At 36.4% G+C, this 24140-nt stretch overlaps 2 protein-coding genes across 2 annotated transcripts in view; both read left to right on the top strand.

The window, feature by feature from the left end:
- LOC149923608 (uncharacterized) overlaps positions 1-16543 on the top strand; it is a gene marked incomplete at its 3' end in the record, with an annotated part of 29912 nt that extends 13369 nt beyond the window's left edge. Inside the window, exon 4 of the mRNA XM_090161638.1 lies at positions 16438-16543. Coding sequence (XP_090017764.1) covers positions 16438-16543 — 106 coding nt within the window. The remainder of the gene's footprint in view (positions 1-16437) is intronic.
- Positions 16544-17091: 548 nt separating this feature from the next.
- Positions 17092-19315, top strand: LOC149923607 (ABC transporter G family member 20-like). The gene is made up of 5 exons (XM_090161637.1): positions 17092-17415; positions 17471-17648; positions 17704-17819; positions 17882-18132; positions 19231-19315. Exons 1-5 carry the CDS (start codon positions 17092-17094, stop codon positions 19313-19315), a joined length of 954 nt encoding a protein of 317 aa, XP_090017763.1.
- The last annotated feature ends 4825 nt before the right edge of the window (positions 19316-24140 follow it).

Below are 24140 nucleotides of genomic sequence, written 5' to 3'. Positions count from 1 at the left end.
AAAAGTAGAATTAAAATTAAACGTTACCAAAACAAACATAATAACATATAACATGCGCGGAATGGGACATTAGCGATTATTCACAATATATTTACAACATTAGTCCTTTGTCCAGTTTGCTAATTGGGCTGGTGGCCAATTCTTGAGTTCCGGTTGATGGGTTGCCCATTACCCGAAGTCTTGTTAACGAATATAGGCCTACCATAGATGTTTGGGTATATTTAAAATTGAAGAAAGCTCTCTTTGTCGTTAGGCCTGTTTTTGGCACTACATTTATTCGAAGAACAAGAAAATGATTAAATATTGTTTAAAGTTCCTTAAGAAATGTGATAAATATCAAAGCTCTTTGGTTTGTGATTAATAAATATCATTATAGTTCCTAATCGCTATTAACAATTCACTTTCAAAGGTAAAATAAAAGAGGGAGGGAGATAAGTGGGGTAAAAAAGAGTGGTCATGACCAGTAAATTATTTTTTAAGTAGGGGGTATTGGGTCATATTGACCAGTACTTTTAAAAAGCTTATAACCAACACTGATTCAGAGCTGCTAGCATGGATCTCTAACCCGACGGGAAAATATGTAGCTTCCACCATGCCAAACCAGCTGCCGCCGCCGCCGCCCCCGTCTCTCGTCTCTCTGTAAAGGGGGGAAGGTTCTAGAATTTTGAAAGTTTCGGGCTGTCAAGGCCATATAACTCGTCACGTGATCAACATAACGTTCCGTTTGAAATGGGGGGGAGGTGTCCATGATGCCATTTGGGCTCTTGTCAGGGCAGGAAATAAGATATTAAAGGGGCTCCAAAGTTCGGTGGAAAAATGTGTGTAAAGTCAGTAAAGTGCGAGATTTACGGTTGACTCTGCCCGCCTCTGCCAAGGCCGAGTGAGGGGGGGAGGGGAAGGAAAAGCATGCTCAATTTTATTTTTTTCTGCCACCGAACTTTGGAGCCCCTTTAAAGTTATCTGACATTTGTCCAGTTAACCCCCCTCATTTCAAAATTTTATCGGACATTGTCCAATGACCCCCTCTCCCCTTAATAAAAGAGTGAAAGCACTTGAAAAACCAGTTCAATATTTATTTAAAATGTGAGCTATGCAAAGTTAGTTTTGATAAATATAGGAACTAATTTTTACAGGCAAGTCTTCTTCCTTTTTCTTTGTAACACTGTGTAATAGATTTTTCTGACTGAAAATCTGTTTTGGAAGGACCATGCAAAATAATAGTCATACATTGACTTAAATGTTCATTAGTTATGCTAGCGCGTTTTTTGGTTTTTATATTATTCATATCCCCACTACCCGCCAGGCGTCCATCCCTCTCTCTTTAGCACAGACTCACAGTTACAGAATAGACTATCAAGTATCAACTTCAGTAACTCGGTACTTCCCAATATTTTTTGTAAAATAACTGTTAATATTTTTATTTTGTAGAAAAAAACATTCCCAGTTTATTGAAAAAGTTATCGGACAAATGTCCAATGACCACCTAAGATTTTGAAAAGTTATCGGACATATGCAAAATTTCTCGGACAATGTCCAGTGTCCTGTGCTTATTTCATGCCCTGGCTCTTCTACAGCCCAAATGGGCTTTATTTTTATGTCTGCTTGCGGGGAAAAATGAATTGGGCTGTTGGGCTGTTTTTTGGGCTAGTTTTCGGAGGTTTTCGATAATATACACTAAAATCGGTAAGATACCGATTTATATCAAAGGAATATGCTTTAAAGCACTCCGAAATATATAACGCTCAATATATGTACAGTTTTTCTTTAAAAAAATAATAATTCGATTAATTTGTACTTCAAAAAATATTTCGAATAATAAAAATTGGAGTTTCTATAAAATTTCCCATGAAACTTAAAACTGTTGAGAAAGTGCGTGACATCACGCAAACACCAATATTTGAAAAGCACGCCTAGTAGTGCATGCCAGACTTGGAAATAGTGATATGTTTAACGGGGGCCATTCGGGCTCCCGACCCCCTTTAAATTTATTTTTTGAGGGCCAGTGGCCCAGGGGAGGTGAAATGGAGGAAAACAATTTAAAATAGGCAGATAAAATACAAGAATAAGAATTGGTTACGTTAGCTACGTAAACATTAATTGACTTTAAAACGTTAACTTTAACGCTAGATTTCGCTCTCGACTAGGGTAGGAAAACAGCGTTTCAGCAAAGGCGTAACAAATATTTTTAAGAAATTTCCGTTAAATTTTTAATAAATATATTTTTTTAATTTGGGAGCCAAGGTGGTCCGCACATTGGCACACCCAAGGGGAGGGCTTTGCCCCCCCCCCCCCAAACGAAATGAACGTTTAGGCTTTATGTTTCATTAAAAGTCTTAAAATTTTATCAACTTAATTCATTAGATCAATCCGGGCCCGGCTCCCTCCATAAAAAAATCCTGGGTGCGCCACTGGGCCCGCAACCCCAGTTTGAATGATTTATTTTAAGGGCCCTTGATTTTTTTTAAGAGCCATTGGCCCCAGCACAACAGCTGAAAGTTTCATCTAAAGACATTGATATTCAAAATCCGTCTGCTATTTCTTCACATATTTATTTGATGGATATTAAGGCAGATGGTACTATATTTCCTAAGGCCAGGCGCTCACTGCTCTTCGTAACGTCTCCGTCCTAGCTTCCACAAGGCTTTGCTTCCTAACGGAGACAATGCCTTGTGGAAGGCAGGACGGATACGAAACGGAAAGCCAGTGGGCGCCTAGCCTATAAGCTCGAAGCCTAGATAGAAATCTATAAGTGCACCGTCATTTTGAATAGCCATAATTTTAGTTAGGGCTCTCTAAAATACAAAAAGTACCTTCCCTAGGACCCTACTCCTAAAATGCATTTTGAACAAGACTGAAAGATTCTAAATCGAGCTTGAAAAGCACTGCCACTCTAACATTGTAACCTGGCAACACTGCTCGTAAAAAAAGCTTGATAAATATTTTCAATTCCCATAATCTTATTTCCGGTACTAAACCTATTTGCACACCACGTTGGAGAATTGGAGTACTTTACTGTGCAGTCTTCGCAGTGTGAATATTGAAAATTTATTTAATTTTTGTGATTATTATTTTAAAATACGTTCTTCATACTAACTTAACTTTAATTTAGGACGGCTTAAGTCCTAAACAAAGTGAACTTTTGAACATGAGTGGAAGAAAAGTGGTGGTAAGTAATTTTATGTTAAGGCTATTATTAGAAAGGACGGATTTTCAGGGGATCGAGCCCCCACAGTGAAAAACAGACGAGGGTAGAGCCCCCACAGAAATAAAATTGAGAAAAAATAGTAATCAGGGAAAAATTTATAATCTCATTGCATTTATTTGGGTCCGAATTCAGTCGTTTTACAAAAGCTATTTTGAAAATGCAGATGCGAGTAGCATTACGATGATATAACCGTAAAATTGATTTCGATAGATTCGTCCAAACAGAAAATCGCCTCGTCGTGTACCCTCTTTTCCCTAAAATACCTTCGTAAAGAATGTGGCTAAGAAAGGCTTAATTATCTATCCATGTACACAAATATTTTTCGAACTTATCTATTCATTGACATATGAGATATAAGAAAGAACACTTTAAAAGAAAATAAAGTAATACAAATTTAGAGCTGTACATTTTCTTGCTTAAGTTTTAAGTATATGAATTTTTGCCCCCACAGAAATATTTTCCGACCGTCTCCGCTGCTTATAATTGTCTTTTTGATATCTTGACCACGGCCCACTGCGCATGCGCTCGCGTTCTCTCGCCCCATTAAAGTGAATTCTCTAGTCACCTTGCGCTCAATCAACCCAAAATAGTGAATTCCATTTGTGGCCGCTACGAAGGCTGGAGCGCTATAATCTGACCCCTCTTTAACATTGAATCTTACGGATATATGTTGGTTTTTGATTCATAATGAAAAAGATTGAGAATTAATCGGCATTTTCAAGGAAATGAAAGGTAAATCAACTCTTTTTATACGTTTTATTAACTTTTTAAAAAATTTTACTTTTGTTATTCCCGCCGAAAATAATATTTTAAAATTCAAGATGTCAGTGGCTCTCGCTACTGAGTCAGCTGTTACACTTGACAACACGTCGATGACAAGAGACTGCTTGGATAATCACAATTTACGCTTGTAGCTAAGCCAATAGTAAATATTTTAGTAACTGAGAAATTTAAAGTAAGTTATTATTTAAATATTTACAATCCATAATATGGAGAAGTTTAAACAAAGTTATTATTTACATATTTCCAGGAATGACTGCCGCAATTGTTGTATTGAACATTTCACATTTTGAGAAAATTTCCCGTTTGAGGCATAAAACTAAGTTCTTTAAGATTATCGTCGTTACAAGCTGAAATTATCCGTGTTATATTATCAACTAAAGGTGGAATAATTTTGTCACAGATAAATTTTGCAGAAGTTGAAGCACGAGTGTCATTGAAATCACAAGTTCCAGGAGTTTATCGTAAATATGGAATCGCTCCCTCTATGAAGGTCAAACCAATTGAGATAATCATGACAAACTTCTGCTTTGGATATTTTAAACCACCTCTGTCTGATAGTTATATTAAATCAAGGAGTGGAGAACAGCAAATCCCAATTCGAAATTTGATTCGTTTAATCAATAAATCTAATATTATTGGTGTAATTTGGTTACTTGATTTTTAAGAGGCAAGGAAATGAGTAAACATTATTTACATTTTTGAGGAACTACTACGGGATTTTTAGGACGAGCAATTTTTAATATCAGGTCACTATATCCACCCCAAGGGCCTAGAGATGCCAGTGCATTTATAACCAAATTGTGTACAGGTTCTTTGAAAATGTCAAGCCCCACAATTGCCATTCTAAGATGAATTATGTACCTTTACGATAATCGGTGTCACTAAAGTGTAAACTGCATACTACACTTGATGCTGATTTGTCATTTATTTTGTAATTATCACGTGATATGATTTTCAGCCATCTTTCTCGCAGTTTCATCACTTTTTTAGATTGGCAATAAGGAACGCAACATTAAAGCATTTAAGTCTAGTTAAGTAAGGGTAACTAAATTGTCAAATAAAAATTATTTAATTTCTAATTACCTGTTGACTGTATTATTACGCTTCAATATTTTATATAATATTGTGAATCCATTGACTTATTAAAAAATGAAATTCAAAACCATATAAATATATGTTGGAACTTATTCTTAAAAGGGTTTCAAACAATGTAAATCTTAGCACATGTTTATAATCAAAATTGACAAGTTCCACCTAAATAAACATTTTATTTTCTTTAGAAGATAATGAAGTTTATATAGTTATATATGTATGGAAAAATGGCTACAAGGTAAAGTTTAACTAAAACTATCTAGGGTTAACTTTCTTGCTAAACAATTTGAAAAAAAACTGAACTGAAACCTAATTTTTTAAGTTAAAAATGGAAACGTAACTTTCAATTACAATTTAAAAATGAAAAAAAAAATCGCTTTAAGAATATTTAGGTACTTTTTAGCAGCACGTACTCGTCAGTTGTTGAGTTTCCCACCATAGAGTATGATGGTAAATCGATTGTAAAAAGACGCGTTTTTAGGGTTGGGACGAAGCGCTCCTTGCGGATGACGATGACACTAATCGCTAAACTTTAGTTTCGCGCCAATGCATTGATTTGAAATTCTTTGAGCGGGCCGCTATGGGGCGAGAGAACGCAAGCGCATGCGCAGTGGGCCGTGTCTTGACTATGCCAAGTAACTGGGACAGCAGAAAATGAAGTAACGATGTGTTTTATTTACTAGATAGAACTATGACTTACTACATATATATTTTCAACAGAAAATGAAGTAACGTAAAACTACTGAAAATATATTTTATTTACTAGACAATGTAACGGCTTAATACCTATGTATTTTGTCAATGGTTATAATATTCAATATTATATTGCATCACGTTCAACACTATATTTTGCATAATTTGGCGCAAATGTTTAAAAACCAAACACCATGAGCAGTTACTTCATTTTCCGTTGTCCCAGTTATTAAAGAAACCCCCCCTCCCCGGAGGTTATATTTCTTTATAAAAAATTTTAAGTTTCTTAACTTAATGTAACCGATCAACTCTGAGTCTGAACCAGATGTGGCACAAACGCGCAAATCGACAATTTTACGATGCAGACGGACATGTGACAACAAAAACGGGTTTCACAGATAAAATATAGAAACTAAAGTAACTATATAATGGCCTCCCCCGACCCCATTCTCTACATTTGTCACTATTATCTCTCCTATAGTTGACTAAAATAGTCTAGTTTCCTCACTTATTTATTGGTATATTTAAAGCCAGTACTTTTTACTTTTTCCTCTAATTTGATTTTCTGTGGTACTAGGAACTAAGGTAGATATGTTTTTTAATAAGAGGTTAGTCTATTAAATGAATTATTGGAGATTAAAATGGCAGATTGTTAAAAGTAGAGATCTGGTCATTATTACGAGACTCTGTGAAAAAGTAATTTTATCTTCAGACTAAACTAAGCTATTTGCTTCTGCCAACAGTCTTGGCTCCCTTTTTTATTTATTTTTTGAAATGTAATATATTAATACATTAAAACATTTTGTAGTTGACATGTTGGTTTTATTTGTTAAATACTAAGCAATTTAGAGAATAAGGTGTAAAGCGATTAAAAGTACAGTAAATCCCACTTTCTTTAAAAGAGAGTTTAATTAACGGTTCAATCCGTGAAGGATTTCCCAAGAGGCTAATAAGGGGGCTAGACTGACTCGAAACGAAAACGTATCAAGGTAAGGAAGGTAATTAACCCAAACTTATGGGCCAAGGTGGAAACCAATCCACAACTACTGTTTGATTGAAAATTGTTTTGTAAAAACGAAATTCACGGATTCATAGTTTTTATTTATGTGGTTTGATTGTAAATTGAATGCATTATGAATGTGAAATCTAAGGTTTGATTGTAAATTGAATGCATTATGAATGTGAAATCTAAGGTTTGATTGTAAATTGAATGCATTATGAATGTGAAATCTAAGGTTTGATTGTAAATTGAATGCATAATGAATGTGAAATCTAAGGTTTGATTGTAAATTGAATGCATAATGAATGTGAAATAAACGGTTTGATTGTAAATTGAATTCATTTTATATGTGAAATCTACAGTTTGATCGGAAATTGAATGCATTTTAAATGTGAAATCTACGGTTTGATTGGAAATTGAATGCATTTTAAATATGAAATTACGGTTTGATTGTAAATTGAATGCATAATGAATGTGAAATCCATGGTTTGATTGTAAATTGAATGCATTTTAAATGTGAAATCTACAGTTTGATCGGAAATTGAATGCATTTTAAATGTGAAATCTACGGTTTGATTGGAAATGTTGTGCTATACAAATAAAAAATTAAATGTTTCTATACATTTCTTTTACAGGTTGATTGCAAAATGTTGGTTTCAGAAATGTAAAATTTACGGTTTGACTACATTACATTTTACCGGTGAATGTAAAAATTGGGTATACCACAAATGTATTATTTAACAAATCTTAACCGTTATTTTTACTGCAAATTCGATGTTAAATGAACTGTCATGTCACCGTTAAATAAACTTTTAAACTACTGTTAGTTTCACACTCAATAATATAAATATCATGCTTACGTATTATTTACTATAATATTGCATTGAATTTTAATGAGAAATAAGAAATTTTTTTAACGGTCAAATTACTGGTGTTTCTAGGAATTTTGTTTTTCTCCGTGCGGTAGTAATTTGATGAAAAAAATACACACATATATATATATATTATTTTCCATTTAATAATGATTAATGGGAGGAATAAATCAAAAAACTAGTTTCTGGCATCATTACAACGCTTCGACTGGCTGAGTTTATCATTTTGTTTTTTTATTCGGCTGTCGAAGGTTAGAGGAGTTAGGGTTTAGCTTTATTATCCCTTTTCATAATGGACTAATCTACGTATTTGCTAATGTTATCAGAAGGTTAGAGGAGTTAAGAAGGAGGCAATTTTTGAATTTATCCCGCACATTAAATGTAGAAATTAGATGTATTTGAACATGGCAGGCAGTGATTCCGTGAGTTTGACTGGGGTAAATTACAGTGTTAAATCTGGACATTTGATTTTGAACGAAGTTAGCGTCAGGATTCCACACGGATGCGTGTGAGTTCACCATTCTAAGACGCCTATTCCGAACGACTGATTACTTTTTCGCGTCTTTTTGGGAACTAGATACGCCATTCTGGGCCCAAGCGGGTGCGGCAAGACCACTCTGTTGAAGGTTTTGTGTCGCTTGATCACCCCCTCGAAAGGAAAGGTACAATATTCGTACAAAGATTTGGAAACGCGTCCTATCCCGGGAAATGGAATCGGATACATGCCTCAGGTAATGCTCTTTCAAATTTCTCCGATTGCTTTACTCCTGTTTGTTTAAATCTACTGCCTTCTACTCTTGGTGAATAAGTACATTCTATCATTACTTCTGTGCCGTCATTAGACTTTAAGACAGTATTGGTCAAATGTCGGCTTGGGTCATTTTATACGGCTAACGTTGTTCTATTTTAGCTTAAATTTATTGCTTTTTAAATACTTCGCTAGAATTTAGCTTTGTGACCCGCTCGATTGTTTAAGAAACTGAATTGAGCTCATTAGTGGCGCTTGGAATTGTCTAAAATATGCATACTAATTTTGAATTTAAAGATATGCATATCAACATTAAGTGTTGGTTTTCTTACGGTTTGCGATTTTTTAAATTTGTTTTGGTGTGCCTATACGAATTTAGTGTAGATACTAATTTTCCTGAACAGTTAGAAAAGGAAACCACTATAGTGATATCTTCATGAACATTTGTCATAGCAGACTGTGGTTTTCGCGTTGGTACCCTATATCATTTAGCATCTTACTGGATATAGTCATTATTTAGTTTTGTAACGAGCTCTAGAATCATCAAATGGGTTATATTCTAGAACTTGCTTTATTAATAAGGACAAATTAGGGCTGTGCGAGTAGCGGTTTTAGGCAATCGAGTCCGGTATCGAGAACGAAATATTTTTCATCGACTATTCGAGTCGAGTAATACTGAAGTCGAGTCGAGTAATTGTGTACTTGATAACGGAAAAATTTATCTTATTTGTATCAAGTACTTGATTAGGAGCTGGTTTTATTCGAGTCTTTGGGAAATTAAATTTAAAATGAGTATAAACTAACTTTCAAGGCTGAAAATTTTTCCTTTAATTTAAATGAACCACAGTTTCCACAACTTTTGTAACTTAATAGTGACTAGTGGGATATAAAAGACTAGTATACTAGGCTACTAGCCTAATTATAGTAATTAATAGTAAAATAACAATACTAGCTGATAAATAAATATTTAACAAAAATACTGAGAGAAAGAATTGAAAAACTCGCCCGCCCCGGGTGCCACCCGTTTGGGCGTGATTTGGGGGTGACACCCGACTGTGAAAAAAATTAAAACTTACACCAACTAGAGACTAGTAAGTAGCACACCATGATATCCGCCCCGGGTGTCACCCGTGCAAGTTACGCCACTGGTGCTTACGGCACTATGTAGTGGTTTAACCTTCACTTTATCTAAAGGTCTAATTTCGCTCCTATGGACAATTTTTCACAAGAATAGGAGTAGAATAGGAAAATTCGACAATTGAAATTGTTAAGGACACAGAAATCGTTACTGGCGAACCCAGAACATACATTGAAATATTTAACATTCCTTTTTATACAAATGTTCTACAAGCCACCGACCCCCCGGGCTGGATTAACCATTAAACGAGATAAGCTAGAAGTTTGTTATCAAAAACTGGGTATACGGTTTTCTAAAGCTCTGAGTGTGATTTAGTTATTTCCAAAATTAAAATATAATTTTAATGTTTATTATTGTTTTCATTATGGCATAGGGGCCCAGGGGGCATCAAAATGTTGAAAGTACAGCAAAAATGGTTAATCCGTCCCTGCCCCCCCCCCCCTTATTAATACTGGCCTTAGGCATTACAAAGCCTCACAACGTGCCCTAATCACAATCTAGTTTCGTTACGGGCCCTAGTCATGATTTAGCTAGTCAAGTCAAGGGCTCAAAATAATATCCATCTTTGCAACAATCTTAAGTAATTATCACTATGGACCATAGACCACTGCAGGGGCGTAGCGAAGCACTTAGGTTTGCGAGGGAGAAGTACAATTTTTGCCAACACAGAGCCTATAAATAGCCAACTTCATGGTATATACTATTAACTATCAACTGTCTAATTAAATTCATAGTAAATGGCTCTGATTTAAAAATGTCAATATAAATAAAAAACTCTTATGGATTGCGACAAATATTTGGTGTAAACCATTGAGTTGGGAATATTAATCTAGAGATCCAATCAAATCTGCTCCCCGCGAAACAAGTTTTTGAAAAATACGAATGTGCCGTCTGCTCTAAAATGACGAGCAAACGTTATCATATGACCCGTGGCGCCATCAATTATTTTGAAGAAAAAAAATATTTTTGCTTGAAAACGCGTCTTATTTGAACGAATCATTGAGAGATAGACGGCGCCACGGGTAGAATGATAACGGTTTCTCGTCATTTGGGACGCCGATGGGAGCAGACGACAGTATTCTTATTTTTAAAAACTTGTTTCGCGAAATACTGAAATCCGACGTTTCGATTGGACCTCTAGATTAATATTCCCAACTCAATGGTGTAAACCCAGTTTTAACGCCTATGGTTTAAAAAGCTACGCGAAGAGAGTTTGGCGGCGCGGTTTGCCGAGTAGTTGCGAACTTCCGAAGTCTAGGTATTTTTGCGTTAAACCAGGATACACGAAGATATGAAAAGTGCTTAGACGAGACTAAAACAATTTTAATAAAAAGCTCATAGGACTGCAATTCGTGATTTATATTCCGTCGTCATATGTGCCCTATTGTATAAGTCAGTTGCAGGCTATGAAAGACAAAATATATAGTACAATCGGCGCAAGGATGCCTCAGATCGCTTCCGGTCTAACCACCGCGCCAAATTTGAATTGGGCATTTTACGGTCAAATTCGAATTTTGCTCTTTTCGTCGTCTTTTAGCGCCATCTAGAAACCAAAATTGGAATCTTAATTTTTAAATTTCATAATTGTGGTGGCGAGCAAATTTAAAAGATAAGGCATTTCTATCATTCTTAAATTTAAAATAGTATGTATAATGATTTAATTTTGTAAATTTATTTCTACGTCTTACCAGTTAAATTGGCAGTTTCTTTTAAAATAGTTACCACGCTTTCTTGGGGCTAACGTTGTCTTAATGAGCTATAAACGTTTAAAATTATGTTTTTATCTCTTTACTTGTTAACAATAAACCTTTATCGTGCTTTTTACAGTAACCTCTTGGGCTATTTAAAATATTTGGAGCTTCCATTATCGAACTGTCTTTATCAAAATAATTCGGCTGTATTCAGTAATTTAACTCATGACAACATAAATTTAAAAAATAGATTCCAATTTCGGTTCCTAGATGGCGCGAAAAGACGATGAAAATCACGAAATTTGAAATTGACCGTAAAGTGGTCAAATTCAAATTTCGCGCGGTCGACTGGCCGGAAATAGTCTGAGGTATCCTTGCGTCGACTGTACTATATATTTTGTCTTTCTTAGCCTGCAACTGACTATAGAGTAATGGCACTGTGACGTCCTAGTACGTCACCCGTGCTCTTTCCTATAGATAAAAAATTTGCGACCAAAATGGCGGCCATGGCCAAAGCTACGGAGTGCTACTACTCTATAGTAAAAATACTACCCCTCCACCTAGGATAACATTTGGCTCGTGCGACTACTTTCAATTAAGTAATATTTATATTGTTTTAAAAGCTAGTCTTAAAGCCATTTCAAGCCATTGAATTTAGTCTCTCGTATGATCATGTGTGTCTTTTATGTAGTCGAAGTACCCGTACATGGTAGGCCTACATCTACTATCTAATGGACTCAAATTTACTTTGCATAGAGATCGTAGATACGACCAAAAAACAGTTTCAACGATGCGACTACTTGGTCCATGGAAATTTAAAAAAAAACAACGTTGGGTATTTTGTCAGGGTAGTATAGAGTTGGAAGAAAGCTAAATATATATTGCGATTTTGGGACCAATTCATCTGGACACATAATTGAACGAAAATTTATATTAAATTATTTTAAATATATTTTAATGAATTGAAGTTTCTTTAAATAACAAAGCAAATATCATATTACTTTGAAATACAGAAATTCTTAGTTTGCCAATTTTAATATTGAATTGCCTAATTTGCCAACTTTGGATAAAGGTTGGTGATGGGGGCTTCCCCCTATGGCTTCGCTCCTGGACCAGGGCCGGCAGGTGGTGTTCGGCTCGTGTGGCTAGTTGGCCGGTAGGGGGATGTTTATTACTAACACCCACAAGCGTATATGAACTTACTTTCGATTTCTAGCACCCAATACTCGCTACTCTCGTATCCTCTAAATCGAGAAGTGAAGAGGGGCTTCCGTTTAAATTAGCGACGATCTGCGGTTATGTTACTAAAAAGCTATTAACAAGCGATAATTATGCAACATTGCGATTTAAGGCAGGCCGTGATAGAATAGAACTAAAGCCTCGACTAAAGCAAAGTTATAAAACGAACTAAAAAGGGGCCTCCTGGAACTCCGGGACCCCCGCACCGCGTGACCGTGGGGGACCCTATTTACGCCACTAGTATTAATATTATAAATCTAAGTCCGACGTGCTAGCTTCTAAACAAACATTTGTAGTAACGCAGTACTCGCGACGCTAAAGGAAATAGAAAATAAACATAGGTTTATTCATAAGCTTGTCTGGTCGACGGCCGTAGTTAGCCTTGGAAATAACGGTGGTCAGGTGGTCAAAGACCAGTTAATTAATTGCTCAGACCAGTTTCTTTATTCAAAATTTGGGGGGTCACTGGTCACCGTGTCCAGTTTATTAATTCGAAATAATAACAAAAAAACAGAAGGTGACCAGTTTAAAAATTCCAAATAATAGGAGATGACCTATTAATTTAAGGTTTATATCAATTTTGATTTCCCTATTCACTGGATTTATATGTACAGCGACTCCGCTTATTACCGCCGCGGCCGCACGTCGAGGTTTTATCTGGAAGTACGTATACTAACGTCCTTCCAGGTTTTATGTAGAGTCCCTTCGCTCGCATCTCTCGAACGAGTCGAACTGTCTAACCCCCCTCTGGCCTCAAACCCTCAATCCTCTAGTCTCGCTTTCCCTGGAGTACGGTAGGCTACCTGGCTACGCGGTAACGGACCGGAGACTCTGGAGTTACGGGGCCTAGAGAAAGAGAGATAATCCGGTAAATTACGAGGGTCTTCTAGGCTATGGTAGTAGTCTTAGGTGAGATAGTACTATATTGTACTACTCTTGTGGTACCCATAAAATAAAGTTAACTATTTTGAATACGTGTAAAGTTAATGTTACCAACATAATATAACTTCTAAACATGTAGTATAGGTTTTTTAGGCTTATAAATGACATTAGAACATTTTATATAAGACCAGTTTAATAATTCATAAGCTAGGGGGTCACTGGTCATAAGGACCAGTTTAATAATTCATATGCTAGGGGGTCACTGGTCTTAAGGACCAGTTTAAAAAAAAACCTTATTTCCAAGGCTGGCCGTAGCTACTATTTATAGTAGACACTATTCACTAAATCGAAACTGGACACTACGTACTTTGTTTGGATATTTATTTTACGTGACGGTTCTTGTTGTTTAAAAGTTTTTGGAATAGCTTTTAATCGGCTTAACAACTATTTTCAGTCGGATCAGTCCATTAACTGAAAGTTCCGAAACCGTTCACCGTTTTTTTACACAATAAAATTATAAAAGTATGAAAAATTATAACACAAATCATTACCTAAATCTCTGAAGTTTTAAAATTTGTTAAACAAACTAACCGTTAAATTGTAAAACACGGTCCTCATTTATTCCCTCAGTTAATAGAATTTAAGATACAAACAATAGCACGACGCGAGACGTAGCTATGTTTTTAAACAGACATTACTCGTAAAAATAATACAATAAATCTAGGAGGTTGACGAAACAATTCCTTAGAAACTATGAAGATATGCGTAGTGCGATACTCGAGAAATCGGTTTCTAAACAAAATATGACATCTAGAGTACTAGACGGAAGTGTTCAAGACTTCAAGTGTAGAAAAATATGAAACCATTTTCAATTTGAGCACCGTTTTTCCAAAATTTTCATCTCGCCAAGTGGGCATTGCTTTGTCAAACTCTTCGAATTTTAGGGGGGGGGGGAAGCTCTCCCATCCCCGAATTCCAAGTGGGTATTTTACCCACTTTTAACTTACCGTGTGGGTAGTGCTACCCACTATACCCACAGCTTCCGCCGGCCCTGCCCTGCACTGTTAAAAAATAAGGTGCATTTTGGTATTTTATGTTGCATCCCCAGACGAACCTTTAAAGGTATCAAATAATGCCTCTTTAAGGAGGTGCTATAAGGTACGTCTTGATGAAGGTATTTATTAAAACCTCCTTATTCCTAAAGGTACTGTACCATACTTAAATGGGTATTTGATTATACCAAGAATGGTTCCCATTGCTACTTATAATTTTGTGTAGGTACTAAATAGAACCTAAATGGGTGTTTGATTATACCAAGAATGGTTCCCATTTGTACTTATAATTTTGTGAAGGTTCTTAATAGTACCTAAACGGGTGTTATATTATATCAAGAATGGTTCCCATTTGTACTTATAATTTTATGAAGGTTCTTAATAGTACCTAAACGGGTGTTATTTTATACCAAGAATGGTTCCCATTTGTACTTATAATTTTATGAAGGTACTTAAAAGTACCTTAATTAATGGGTGTTAGATTATACCAAGAATTCATTGTGGTAACAAAGAATTTTGGATACGAAAATATTTTCAACATGAATTATATTAATTAGCTTTGAAATATAACTAGAGATATATTTCAAACAGTATGATATGAAGTAAATAATTTAAAATTATATATTTATTTCAGACTCCCGAATAGGCGAAACTATAAAGTAAATTTGGTCATAACCAACTTGTTAAAATGGGAAAACGAAATCACGTGACAACCATATCACAGCCAACATGCATTCGGTAACTCCTGTTCATAGTTGGCCGTGCGACGGAAAATAAAAAAATATTCCTTTCAGATACTGCAGACAGCAAATTAATTTTAACCTTTCTATTAAGATGGTTTAAATAATAATAATAATACTTTAAATTAGATAATTTAGATTTTATTACTCAAAATTTAAACCGCCATTAGCAAAATAAAATGAATAGTGGTTCGTATTTCTTAGGATAGATGGCGCTTCAGTTCTCCCCAAAAGTCACGTGACTACCATCTTCTCAGCCCCCCTAGACTTTATAGTTTCGCCTATTGTTGCATTTAATTTTAAAAAAGACGAAATATATTCACCTAGAAAACAAAGCGAAATGGTGCTGCCATCTGAAATACAGATGTCAAAAAAATGATAAGATAGTATCACTGTCGCCATCTCTTAGTAAATATACAAAATTGATAGATAAGAAAAATTATGTGCAACACTGAGTTACGACTAATTATTGTGAAAGAAACTTTGGTTACCAAAACAATTTATATATTTATAAAATTGAGGGTTTCGTACCACCTCAGGCGATAAAACTCAAAAAGGATTCGTTAAATGCCATAAATGTACAACATCAAGAGTTCAAACCCAAAACGTTTTCCGTAAATACCTTTAATGGTAAGAAATACCTTTCCCGTATCTCTTAATACCTGTGCCGATTAAACAACGCAAGAGTACGTTTCAAGGTACTATTCAATACCACGATATAGTTGTAAATACCTTTCCGGTATCACTTAATACCTGCGCGGATAATAAAACGAAGGAGTACCTTTCAAGGTACTATTAAATACCATGGGGTCTTTTTAGATACCTTAACAATACCTTTATTTTTTACAATGTGGACGACTGTAAAGCCCGCATTTGCACTCGCAAATCTGTTTCAATTAATTTTTTTATGGAAATTATTCGCGACTATTATTTTATATGCAACAAATAAGTTTTTATTCGGATAATTTTCATGTGACGGTGGTTTCCTTTTTGATAACACGTCACTCTTATGAAATGTATTCGCAAGAGCAACATTGAAGAATTATTGTGGTTGTAAATATTGAGAGTATTGTAGGATACGGGTTTGGTCGAAGAATTATCCGTTGAAGAAAATTTGCGACTTTTCGCATCTCTGAATGGCGTGGGTGAAAATTATCAAGTAAGAAAACAACATTTGATGACCATGTTGGACTTGCTCGATATGGGTGGAAAGGTGGTTGGAAACATGAGGTAAATGGAGTTACTTGTTGCAATTGGCTCATGGTCATTCATTGTAGATATTAAACGCTTGTCTTTGCACAGCGGGGGCGAGAAGAGGCGTCTGTCTTTGGTGGTGGCGTTATTGCATGAGCCTCCAGTGGTGGTACTTGACGAACCGACGGTTGGGGTCGATCCGCTGCTGAGACAAAACATTTGGAAGCACTTGGTGGGATTAGCCGCAAAGGGAACAACTGTTATCATCACCACTCATTACGTCGACGAAGCCAAAGACGCCGATTTGGTAGTAAAATATTTATTTATTACGGAAGACTCATGGGGTGATTGTAATATTAAAAATTTAATAAAGTTTAAAATACATACAAATTTTCGAACGTGATGGATAATACATCTGCGTTAGGACACAACGTTTCAGAACCTAACAAATAAATAAATAAACAAATAAATAAATATTTTATTATATTCTAACATGACAAAAATCAGTACTTATAGCCTATTTGGTAGGATCTCAAAACAGATTTCTGCAACCTCAATTGATTCATAAAATATTTCGTAGATTTCTTTCATGAGAAATGGTCGCATCATCGCAGAAACCACGCCAAGATCGCTTCAGGAACACTATGGAGTGACGCACTTTGAGAGCTGTTACGCTAAATTGTTTCAAGACGACGAAGAGGGGAATGCATCTCCATTTTTAGATGTACGTTACCGTAATGGATTGTTTTATGCCATAGTTTAATGTTGCGTCTATGTCTTAAGCAAAGGGGAACAATTGCTCGGGAACGCTCTGTAGAATCAACGTCCATGAGAAAATCATCAACGCCTTTCACGACGGACACGAGGAGACTCCGAGCTTTGACAGTTCGAAATCTTCATTTCGTCAGACGAAACTTAGCAGCAGTTGGATTTCTTCTCATAATCGCCATCATTCAACCGCTGCTGTTCACCACCATCGTCGGTTCACCTCTCACGGCTTTACCGATAGCCGTGGCCAACGAAGAAAGTCCAAAGTTCCTCAGTAGTCAATTCCTAAAAGAATTGGACAAGGATACGCTTTGGATAGTAAGATTTACGTAGGAGAACTTCCACACCGTATTAATTTAATTTGCACAATCAGGATGACTATTCGGATGGGAATGCAGCGATTGAGAGCGTTAAAGACGGTTCCCACTGGGGGGTGCTCCACATCGGAGCAAATTTCACCAAGTGTCTTTTTCGAAGGCTCCGCGAAGGTCTCCGAGTCACTAACTCGACCATAGAGTGCAGTAGCGTCAAAGTCTTCATGGACAACACCAGTATGGTCATGAGTATTACTTTCTGTATTCAAACCTAACGTGTTTCTTCACGCAGACAGCCAAATACATACCACCGTGACATATAAGCTCTATTCGGCCTTCCAATCATTCTCGAAGGAAATGCTCGTCTTAGTCGGGGGCAACCCAGTTCTCTCCGAATCGCCTCTGCAAGTAAGATGACCGCTTTTTATAATGGGGATGTTATCCTATTGAATTGTCTGCCCCATCCACAGTTGCAAAAACCTCCGGTCTACGGCAGTTTTGACGTCACCATGACGGAGTACATTCTTCCCAACCTTCTAGTCCTTTTAGTTTTTATGACGGGTACGATGGCCACTGCTTTGTGCTTAGTAGCTGAGAAGCAGAGCGGAGCTTTGCATCGAATCCTGGTGACGGGTGCCACCAGGACACAGTTGCTACTGTCCCAGTTCTTGTGCCAAATGATCATATCAGTTATACAAGTGATTATCATGTTCTTCGTCCCGTACGGTATCTTCGCCATCCCCATGCGGGGATCAATCATTCTCTCTATTTTCAATTTGATTTTGATGAACATTTGTGGTAATGCATTTGGTAATTATTTAACTTATTTTCAATAGTAACAAAGTAGAATATATAAGTATGACACTTATATGAATGAAATTTAGCACTCTTTTCTTACTATACCCTTTACCCCCTTGCTGCAGATGGTATTCGCTAGAAAAATTAACGTTCCAATTAATGGGTGTTCCCCACCGACTTTCAGAAAAACAATTATCTGATCCTATTAAGTAATATACGATAGATCCAATAACGTTTGCGTTTTCGATACGATATTATCAGATAGTTGATATGGAAACCAGGTTATTTAAACCCGACAGAAGGTGAGCAGATTTCAGACGCCTCACAGTTATTGATTTTACATTTTTAGCGATTAAATCCGTTTGAATTTTACTTCCTTTTTACTTACATGTATGTATTATTCAGAGTGTAACAAATTACTCTGATCAGGCGTTTTACTCAAAAAGCATTTTTGATAGAGTGGCAGGGTGTATGTATGTAATCCTAAATTTCAGAAAATGGTGTAAATATTTCCTGGTTTTGAATTTTTTGTTTGACCGGTAGGTCATGGAAAAAATATGTCAAGGATAAGGTTGTAGAGCATACTTGAAAATTTACAAATTAAGTTTTTAGATCAAGAAAGACTAATTTGTCACTTAGTTATGAGGTCATGGAAAAAGCAGGCCACAGGTTTTTATTGGAATTTAATTTGTTTTTAAAACTAACGCATATCAAGGTATTACACTTTAATTTTGTTTATTCAATTGGTGAGATAAAGTTAAGCTGATCTAACTTTGACCTACTAGATTTACAAAACATATTCCTTACAGCGTTAGTTTAATTTCTACAAAGGTTAATTTTCGATTTAAACAACTAAAAATAATTTTAAATTTAAAGTAAAGTTCAATTACACCTTCGTTTGCTGTGATACTTGTTTCAGCACGATGTACCATATCTCGAAATGAAGGCTATTTCATATAGGGAGTTAATAAATTTAAAGCATCAATAATACGTTGACATAAATCTTCCGGGTTCGTAACAGGCGTCGCATACACATGAGCTGGACCATTCCTCCCAATCCAACATTGTTGGAATTCAGCATTAATATGTTCCACAACAGCTCGTGATTGGCGTGAGGGCACACCGTCATGTTGGAAACAAAGACGTTCAGGCCAAATAAATGTCTTTCAAAGCATCTGCAACTTTCTTCTGCAACATAGCTAAGTAGTTCTGCTCATTTATACGATTGGTAGAGAAAAAAGGCCAATGAATCGATCCCCGACCAGACCCGCCCACACATTCAAATGAAATTGCACTTAGTTGTGGTAAGGAAATCCCCAATCAGGATTCACATCACTACACATGTGCATGTTTTGGTGGTTAAAAGGTCCATTCCTTGAAAATGAACACTCATCGGTCACAAGAAGAAGATCCAAAAAGTCGGGGTTTCTATTGACATGTTGCTTATCAAGTTACCAAAGTCAAATCTACGATATATAGCTGCGTCATGAAAAGCTGGATGTAGTGTTGTTCGATATGGATGGAAGCTATGTCTGTGGAGGGTCCTTCAGACGTTGCTTCTTGACAAACTCAGATCTAGGCTTGCACTTCTAATAATTGCTTGAGGATATGCAACGAAGTAAGTTAAGACATCGTCTTCTTCGTTGATGTTTTGTCGCCAAGCTCGGACAAAAGGAATGACATTCCCACAGGTCTGGAAATTTCAAACAGCTCCAAGAACGGTGTTATGACTTGGATCTGTGTTAGGAAAGCGCATACTAAATAACAGACATACTCTACGGGCGTTTTGATTGGCTTCACCAAAAAAATCATTCTACCATTAAAGCGCGTTGCTCAACGGAATTTGAAAATTTCAAAACTCTAACTATATGGTTTTTGAGAAAAACGACTGTTTAAAGCATTTTAGGAAACCCTGACTAAAAGAGTTATATGAAATCAAATCAGATCGGTTATTTGGGATGATGAATAAGATATAATTTGAGATCAGATTGTTTGGTGTGGGGAGTATAAACGATTATCCTAATCTGATAGCTGTAATTTTCGACCTAAATCAGTTGGCCGTTGGTAGCATTAGATAGTTCATTTTCGATGCCGAATGCCCTTAAGTTCCTGCTGCACCCCATACAACTCCACTGACCAATAAATAGAAAGATTCTCTGTTTTGTTCCTCTTTTCAATTGCTTAGGCAAATTCAAAGACAACTGGTAAAGATACCGGGTACTGCTTGTTTAAATTAGTTTTGGTCGTTATACTATGATGAAATGGTTTAAAAAAGAATTTCTTTGATATGCCATACTTGTACCTTTAATAAAATTTCAAAATTTCCCAGTTTTAACATTCAATTGTTTGCGTTGCAGGTCTGTTCATTTCATCCTTCACGGACACATTTTACGCGGTCATCAACGCGTTGAACGGCTTTCTTTATCCAGGATCTTTTCTCTCAGGTTCGTTACTAAAGGCCGAATCTTAATGGTGCAATGTCTGACTTGAATCATTGGTAGGTCTTTTGTGGCCGTTGGAAGGGATGCCCACCGTCTTGAGATATTTCGCCTACTGCATTCCAATGACCATGCAGATGCAGTCTCTCAGGTACAACATCGGTAGAGGATGGGGCCTCGAACATATCGGTGTCCTTCTTGGCTTTGTGTCGTCCATCGTGTGGACAGCCATCTTTCTGACGGGGTCCATCCTTATCTTCAAATACAGGAAGTGACATTTCTGAATCTCTTAATTATTTTGCTTTAACGTATACAATTGATTTTACGTTATTATTCATCAAATAAAGTTAATTATTGTTGAAAATTTCCTTCTATGAAATAGCACTATCGTTATACCAGAAGTTATATCTTGTAAGAGCTGTATCCATTTAAGTCGTAAATATAAATTATCTAGGCAGTTTTTAATTGTCCTGATTTTCCGGCTAATCTGCGAAAAATATACCACTTTGTTTATTACTCCACCCAATTATGAAAAAGGTAGAAATCCACCACCAAAGGACATTTATTTTGGTTTCTAAATGACTATACTACTAAAAGATTAGCTGTTAAGTAAAAAAAGAAAATCGATAAATTGGCATATTTTAAGATGATTTGGTAGGAAATTTATAAAATCTAGCAAATATTTCATTTATATTTTGCGCAGATTGTTATCCCTAACTTATTTATTCAAACAAACGAAACAAAAGTGACACAAACATCATAATTTAATTTATTCATTATCGAAATTTTACAATAATAAGAATCCACATACTTATTTGGTACCATAAACAATTATAGCTGCAAAGCTAACTTTTCAAAGCGATCGGGCAGCAAGTATTATGTTCCCTGTTGCGGAAAATGTAGCAAATGAACCGTGCGGGCGAAGCGAGGCTGGTGAATGCAAAAGAAGCTTCTTGTCGCTGTTTCCGTGTCACGGGCATTGTCCAAACTGAATATATTAGCATCGGTCCGGTTAAAGGGAATTAGGCTCTCAATTTTAACCACTAGCATGAGCATATAGATTTGAGAGCTGCCTGGGAATGGATTTTTTTCATTGCCCGCGGTCACGGTAATAGACGGTAAACGATAAATTTATGTCAAATGGAATGGGAACGTATGGAAAAGGGAATATTCGGGATGAAACTTGGATTTTTCAGTTCGGCCGTAAGTCAGCGCCTCTGCAAATACATGTATCTCTCGCAAGCTCGCAGCGAAACGGGAGCGTCTTTAGTAAATGTTTGCCTATATAGTGTAGAGAACTAGATTACCCTAGATTACTAGAAACTGTGAAATTGGCTCCGATGTGCAGCGCCCCCAGTGGGAACCAGATTTAACGTTCTTCACGGCTGCTTAGTTGGACCGTCTGAGGAAGTAAATAAATCCAATGCGTTTTCTTAGCCTACACTCGTTTCCTACATCACCACAAATATTAAAACCTTAATAATATTAAAACATAAATGTTTTTACCAAAGCAGATTTAAAGGAGGGGCCTAAGTTGCGCCCTATAAAGGATCAGATTTTAATGATATTTTAGATTTATGGATACTTAATAATAATAATAAATAATAATAATCAGCTTGGCTAATACCCAAGGCACCACCTTAGGCCTAAGTCATCATGCGACTTTTTGAAGCCCTTAATTCAGATACTTTTGGGAATAGTTTAAAAAATAAGGTATATTTTAGATTATTTCATCATCAATTTTATTTAATTGTTAGACATATTTATCAGATGGAAATGTATATATTTTAAAACCCGTTGCTTAAATTTGAGCCTTAAAACCATAATAGTAAATTGATAAAATATTAAATTGTAATAAATTAAATAACAGCATGGCTGTTATTTTTGTTGTGACTAATAACTAAATATAATTTATTTAAATCGTCTCTGGCCAATTGAAAGTGCATTTCTTTGGCACGTGTTCTATTTCCTTGTCCATAGCTGGCCACCAAACAGTTGGCCTTGCTAATCTCTTTGTCTTCGTGATTCCAAAATGCCCTTCATAAAGTTCTTTGAAAACCGTACTTCTGTAGATCTGTGGAATAAATACTCGATTGATCCATAGGATTATACCATTTAACTTAGATAGTTCTGAGCGTCTAGTGGTAAACGGTTGGATTGCTTCTGGAACCTTTTGAGACCAAGTGTCCTTGATATATTGAAGAATAAGTAATGCATTCGGATCGGCTTCTATCGCGTTCCGTACGTCAGCGCATGTAACTGGATCGGTCTTCAATGCCTGCAACGTCAATACGTACTCTTGTGACTGTACAACATGATCGGTTTCATTCGGAATTCTAGTAGTCGTCGGAAACTGTGTATGTCGAGATAGAAGAAGGGTTAACGGATTGCGATCAGTTAAGAAAGTGAAATGCCGGCCCAGAATATATTCCCAGAACCGCGATACGCCAAAAACCAATGCCAACGCTTCCTTCTCAATTTGCCTGTAATTCTTTTCAGATTAACTAAGTGGTCTATCGTTTCCATCAGGCTCGATATGAGACAATACGGCGCCAAGTAAGTCCAATCGATGTTGTCACTGTCTTTGCCCATTCAAAGGCTTTCACTGCGTCTTTGTTCCACTTAAATTCTTTGTCCGTATGTGTTAGCTGGTAGAGTGGGGTTCCAGATTGAGCGAACACTCTTTTACAACAAACTAAAACAAAGAAAAACGCGTGTACAGGTAAATTTGGTTACGTCAGTGTCCGCTAGATGGCATAAGTGTCTCTATATTTAATTTGAATTCGAATCTACCACTGACACCCCTTCTGGATCAACGATCCCTAGCTTCTTCAAGTGTAGATTCATTTTTGCACCTGGTATGATCTTCGTGAATTTATCAGCGAGATTCGAGTCTGTTTTAACATACGATAGCTTGACTTTCTTCTCCTCAATTAAATCTCGCACGTGAAACAATCTCAAGCTAATGTGTTTAGATCTGTCGGACGTTGCGGGGTTCTCCGCTAACTTTATAGCTCCTTGGTTGTCAATGTTTATGGTTCTTGGTGTGCAGATAAATGTACTTTGTCCAATTTCCTCGAGCAAATTTTGTATCCAACAACATTCTTTGGTTGCTTCACTAAGTGCCACGAATTCGGCTTCGACCGTGCTTAAAGCCGTGCACCTCTGCTTTCAACTTGTCCAGCTAACAACAGCCCCTCCTAGTTTCACCGCGTAACCACTGAACGATTTTCTATCAAACGCGTCTGAACCCCAATCTGCGTCAGTAAATATTTCGACTTTCGTCCCTGTTCTTCTAAAATGTAAAGCTCGATTCTTAGTTCCATTCAAATAACGTAGCAGATGCTTCATTGCAGTCCAGTGTTCGTTATAGGGTTTTTGATTAAATTGACTCTTATGAGTTGCGACGAAAGCCAAATCCAGTCCCGTGTGAGTTGCTAAAGCAAACTTCCAATAACGTGTCTATAGAGCGATGCTCTTTCTTCGTCTAGTT

Source organism: Leiobunum rupestre, chromosome 10 (assembly GCF_980474605.1).
Source record: "Leiobunum rupestre chromosome 10, qqLeiRupe1.1.hap1, whole genome shotgun sequence".
Taxonomy (NCBI): domain Eukaryota; kingdom Metazoa; phylum Arthropoda; class Arachnida; order Opiliones; family Sclerosomatidae; genus Leiobunum; species Leiobunum rupestre.
The sequence above is the reverse complement of the archived record's forward strand: the minus strand, read 5'-3'. Positions and strand labels throughout refer to the sequence as shown.

Excerpts from the sequence above, each read along its gene's own strand:
- LOC149923607 (XM_090161637.1), top strand. The coding sequence starts at position 17,092 with ATGTTGCGTCTATGTCTTAAGCAAAGGGGAACAATTGCTCGGGAACGC. Across the intron at positions 17,416-17,470 it reads ACAAGGATACGCTTTGGATA|GATGACTATTCGGATGGGAA; the intron begins GTAAGATTTACG and ends TTGCACAATCAG. Across the intron at positions 17,820-17,881 it reads TCTCCGAATCGCCTCTGCAA|TTGCAAAAACCTCCGGTCTA; the intron begins GTAAGATGACCG and ends CCCCATCCACAG.